Source organism: Mandrillus leucophaeus, unplaced genomic scaffold, assembly GCF_000951045.1.
Source record: "Mandrillus leucophaeus isolate KB7577 unplaced genomic scaffold, Mleu.le_1.0 Scaffold8, whole genome shotgun sequence".
Lineage (NCBI taxonomy): Eukaryota > Metazoa > Chordata > Mammalia > Primates > Cercopithecidae > Mandrillus > Mandrillus leucophaeus.
Window position 1 is genome coordinate 412,033 of NW_012108696.1, and position 5,496 is coordinate 417,528.

Below are 5,496 nucleotides of genomic sequence, written 5' to 3' on the forward strand. Positions count from 1 at the left end.
GAGCTCCCTTGAACTTCCTGCTAGCTCCGGGGAACGGGGAACAGAGTCAGGATCATCTACTTATCCTGCGTCGTTCCTCTCGTGTGGCTGGAGTCTCACCTGTTCTCAGGTGTGGGTGAGAGTTGGAGGGTCACCCGTCTGTGCCCCAGTTGTTCCTCTCTGGAGATTGGAGTTTCAGGTGTGGAGTGACAATGGCAGGTTCGTCCACCTGAGCCCGCTGTTTTCCTTCGGAAACTGGTTTCTCGCCTGTTCTCAGGTGAGCTGAAGTTATAGGTGTCTCCATCTGTGCCTCCCTGTTCTTCTCCAGCGGCGGGATTCTCCATCTGTTTTGACCGTGTGGCTGACAGTCAGGGCCCCCACCTGTGCCCCATCACAGCCCCCTAGACCTGGGCGCTGCACCTGTGCAGATGCTGCTGGGTCCAGGATGCTGATCTCCACACGGTCCTCGCTGTGGCCCTGGCTCCTGGGGCTGGGGGCCCGTGGACATGGCCGACAGCCACTGGCATTATGCCCCTCACCCAGGGGGCCTGAGCTAACGTGAATCCAGGGACCCCAGAGTCCTGGCTACCTCCCAGCCCGTTTCCCTCCCTGCTCGCCGTTGCCCCTGCAGGGAGCCTCCTCCAGCCTGGTGGTCAAGTTCGCCGACACGGACAAGGAGCGGACGCTCAGACGCATGCAGCAGATGGTGGGCCAGCTGGGCATCCTGACGCCGTCCCTCACACTGCCCTTCAGCCCCTACAGTGCCTACGCCCAGGCTGTGAGTGATCCAGGGGCGGCTTTGGGGGTCCGGCTCCGTCTCTCTCCATCTCCGTCTACTCTCTGTCGGGGGCTCCTGCCTCTTGGCCCGTCTTCCGCCTCTCCCTCCATCTCCCTGACTCAGGGTCCTCTCCTGGCGTGGCTGAACCCCAACTCCAAATTGAGACTAAACTCAGACCGAGCTCCTGAATTCAGAAGACTGAGCCCTAATCTCACATTAACACCCAGTCTTGGACCGAGCCCCAGAACCTAGCTGTGCCCCACATCTAAATTAGGCCCAATTCTGGCTGAACCTCCAAATCCAGACCGACCCCAAACTGAGACCTGACCTAACCGAGCTCCACCCTGGCTGAGACCTGATCCCAAGTTGAGCCCCAGCTCCTGACTGAACCCTGATCCCAGGCTGAGCCTCAGTTTCTAACTAAACCCTCATCCTAGATGGAACCTTGATCTCAGTCTGAGCCTCACTTCCTAACAGCCTTGATCCTAGACTGAGCCTTGGTCCCAGGCTGAGCCTCACTTCCTAACTGAGCCCGGATCCTAGACTGAGCCTTGATCCCAGGCTGAGCCCCAACTCCTGACTAGATTGAGCCCTGATCTCAGCCCGACCCTCACTTCCTAACTGATCCCTGCTCCCAGGCTGAGCCTTGATCCCAGGTTGAGCTCCAATTCTGATCTCAGCCTGAGCCAAGATACCCAGCCTGACCTCCTCACTAGTAACTGGGGGACCAAGCCTCCACTCATAAGCCATGATCTCGGGGGAGATGTCACCCCAACTATGACATCTCTTCACCCCCAGCTCATGCAACAGCAGACAACAGTCCTGTCCACCTCGGGCAGCTACCTGAGTCCCGGCGTGGCCTTCTCACCCTGTCACATCCAGCAGATAGGCGCCGTCAGCCTCAATGGGCTGCCTGCCACACCCATCGCTCCTGCCTCTGGTGAGCTTCCTCCAGGCGCCCAAGGATGGGTGGGTTGGGCCAGAGCCAGACTGGCCTCGCCATGACCCTCTTCCACTCTGCAGGGCTGCACTCACCCCCGCTGCTGGGCACCACCGCCGTGCCTGGCCTCGTGGCTCCCATCACCAATGGCTTTGCAGGTGTCGTGCCCTTTCCAGGTGGGCACCCCGCCCTGGAAACCGTCTATGCCAATGGCCTTGTGCCGTACCCAGGTAACTTGGGGTGGTCCTCTGGGGTCTAGGAGAGTGGCGGGGAGTAGGGATGGTGTTTCCGGAACAAGTATGAGTACCTACGTCACAGTGCCCAGGGAACAGAAGGGCAGGAAAAAGGGTGTCTTGGCTGAGCAGATAAGAGCTGTGAACACAGGAAGGGAGGCCGTGGCAGGGTAGCAACACATTAAAACGGTGCATCTGGATGTTTCTGGGCTTAAATTCCAGTTCAGTGACCCTGGATGGGCTCTTTATATCCCTGAGTCTCAGTTTGCTTATCTGGGAAATGGGGCGGATAACATCAGTAGCCTCATGAGGTTGCATCGACAATTTAATCCGTGTGCAAAAGGCTTCACACAGGGTCTCACTCCGTCGCCCAGGCTGCAGTGCGGTCTCACAATCTTGGCTGACTGTAACCTCCGCTTCCCAAGTTCAAGTGATTCTCCTGCCTCAGCCTCCCAAGTAGCTGGGATTATAGGCGCGTGCCACCACACCTGGCTAATTTTTGTATTTTTAGTAGAGACGGGTTTTAACCATGTTGGCCTGGCTGGTCTCGAACTCCTGACCTCAGGTGATCCACCCACTGCTCCCAGCCCATACATCTTAATTATTCATCTGTATTATTTGGGGAGATATCAATGCCTGGATTCATTCATTTATTCATTCAATGCAGAATGAATGACCCACTTATTTGGGCTGCACCTGCTTTCATGAGGCACAGGTCCTTCCTTTCTCTATGCTACACATACAATTTTAGGGCAGACATCTTCCAACATCTAATTTATGTGAAGTAAGTTATCTGTCTTTCCACCATGTAGGTGAATTTGTTTCTAACTTTTTATTTTTAAATTATTTTTATTTATTTAGTTTTAAAGACAGTGTCTCACTATGTCATTCAGGCTGGAGTGCAGTGGCGTCATCACAGCTCACTGCAGCCTCCATCTCCGGGACTTAAGCAACCCTCCCACCTCAGCCTTCCCTGTAGCTGGGACTACAAGCATGCACCATCACACTCGGCTAATTTTTAAATTTTTGTACCGACTGGATCTTGCTATGTTGCCCTGGCAGGTCTCAAATTCCTGGGCTCAAGCAATCCACCCACCTTGGCCCCCCAAAGTGCTGAGATTACAGGTGTGAGCCACTGCGACTGGCCTTAACATTTTATTTTGAAATGATTGGAGGTTCACAGGGAGTTACCAAAATACCACAGTGCAGTCCCAGGTACCCTTCACACAGCTTCCCCGATGCCAACAGCTTATCTAATCACAGGACACTGTCAAATCCAGGAAACTAACACTGGCGCCATACAATTAATTCAACTCCAGACCATATTCAAATTCACCATTTATTTATTTAGCGACAGAGTCTCACACTGTCGCCCAGGCTAGAGTGCAGTGGTGTGATCAAAGCTCACTGCAGCCTTGAACTCTCAAACTCCTGGGCGGAAGCGATCCTCTCACCTCTCACCTCAGCCTCCCAAGTCACTGGGACTACATACAGGCATGTAACATTATGTTTGGCTAATTTTTGATTTTTTTTTTTTTCTGAGACGGAGTCTTGCTCTGTCGCCCAGGCTGGAGTGTAGTGGGCTGATCTCCGCTCACTGCAAGCTCCGCGTCTGGGTTCATGCCATTCTCCTGCCTCAGCCTCCCGCGTAGCTGGGACTACAGGTGCCCGCCACCACGCCCGGCTAATTTTTTGTATTTTTAGTGGAGATGGGTTTCACCGTGTTAGCCAGGATGGTCTCGATCTCCTGACCTCATGATCCGCCTGCCTCGGCATCCCAAAGTGCTGGGATTACAGCCGTGAGACACGGTGCCTGGCCTTGATTTTTTTTTTTTTTTTAGAAATGAGGGTCTTGCTATGTTGCCCAGGCTAGTCTCAAACTCCTGGGCTCAAGCGATCCTCCTGCCTCAGCCTCCCAAAGTGTTGGGATCACAAGCCTGAGCCACCGCACCCAGCTGATTTCACGACTTTTTGCATGCACTCTGTGCTCATGTATGTGTGTGTGTGCAGGGGTGGTTAATTGCCATTTTGTCACAGATACAGACTTGTGTATCTCCCACAATGAAGATACAGAACTGCTTCTTGCCCGCGAAGTGAACTCCTTCCTGCTACGCCTTTGGAGTCACAGTCACCTCCACTATCCCCTGCCCTCTAGCACACTGTCCATTCGAGCAGAATTTTTTGGTTGAATTTTTCCCCAGAATCATCAACTTTGGTTGATGCCTGGACAACCTCTTCCCTCCCCTTACCCCTTTCCCTAGAGGTAGCAGGAAGGCTACAGCTGGATGGGGGAGCCAAGGGTGTCTGGTGAGCAGACTCATGTGGAGAGGGAGACGGGGCGGGGGATGGGGGCAGGTGGTGATCTGAGGTGGAGGCTGAAGTCCTGGAGAATCCAGGGAGTAGAGAAGAGTTGAAGGGTCTTCTTGGGAGGCAAAGGGGTCGGGACGGGGAGAGGGAGATGGGGGCGATGGTGAACTCTCTCTGGAGTCCGAGAAACCCAGATTCCAGTTCAGCTTCTGCCATTTGCTCTCTGAGTGGCCCTGTGCAAGTGGCTTCACCTTCCTCGGCCTCAGCTTTCTGGTCCTACAGAGGGTTTAGCACTGAGGTAAAGCTGGGCGGGGTGTTTGTTGCTGTCCTTCCGGCTCCTAAGGATCGGGGGTGGATGGAAGACTTCTGCTGCCCCCGCCCTACTCAGCCCATCTGTCTGCCCGCAGCTCAGAGCCCGACTGTGGCCGAGACACTGCATCCTGCCTTCTCCGGAGTCCAGCAGTACACAGGTAGGAGGCAGCCCGCGTGCCCGCTCGGTGGGCCCTGGCCCCGCCCCCGCCTAGGGCCCCGCCCCCAGGGCCTGCCCCGGACTTGTTCTTCTGTGCCTAGCCACGCCTCCTACGTCTGGCCCCGCCCCTCAGGGCCCACCCTTGTCCTGTATTCAACCCCTGGCCCTGTTACTGGTCTCACCCCACCACCACCTATACCCGCAAACAGGACCTTCCCTTGTCCTTTAAGGACAACGCTTACCCATGGCCTCACCCTCTCATGTTGTGTTGGGGAGAGGGGGTTCCTCTTGACCACTTCTCTGCTTCTGACCCAACCCCAGCTCTCGGCCCTGCCCCTTATCCTCCCTTCTGCAGCTCCTAGCCCCGCCCCTCACGTCCTGTCTTTACTCTGACCACGCCTCTCTGCTAAAGCCCCGCCCCTACCTCTGGCTCTGCTTCCTAAGGCCTGGCTGTGATCCCGCCCACTGCTGCGGCCCCGCCTCTCAATTCATGGTCCTGCCCACATAGCCCTCCATTAAGTCATGGCCCCGCCCCACTCATGCCCTTCATCCCGGTCTTGGCCTTGACCTCCACTGTGGCTCGCCCGCTTCAAGCAATGGTCCCACCCTCTCTGGACTGTCCTGTAGCCTTGGCCCCGCCCTCTGCTGTGGCCCAACCCCTGTACCCCTCCCCTCATGCCATGGGGTCCGCCCCCACCCCGCCGCGTCTCGGTAATGGCCCTGCCCTCCACCATGGCCCCGCCTCTCAGACAATAGCCCCGCCCCATTTCATCGTGTTCTTGGCCCCGCC

At 56.0% G+C, this 5,496-nt stretch overlaps 1 protein-coding gene across 1 annotated transcript in view; it reads left to right on the plus strand.

The window, feature by feature from the left end:
* CELF5 (CUGBP, Elav-like family member 5) overlaps positions 1 to 5,496 on the plus strand; it is a 119,274-nt gene that overhangs the window by 103,762 nt on the left and 10,016 nt on the right. Inside the window, exons 6-10 of the mRNA XM_011967449.1 lie at positions 611 to 757; positions 1,556 to 1,697; positions 1,781 to 1,927; positions 4,645 to 4,707; positions 5,334 to 5,417. Of these exons, the coding sequence (XP_011822839.1) occupies positions 611 to 757; positions 1,556 to 1,697; positions 1,781 to 1,927; positions 4,645 to 4,707; positions 5,334 to 5,417 (583 nt within the window). The remainder of the gene's footprint in view (positions 1 to 610; positions 758 to 1,555; positions 1,698 to 1,780; positions 1,928 to 4,644; positions 4,708 to 5,333; positions 5,418 to 5,496) is intronic.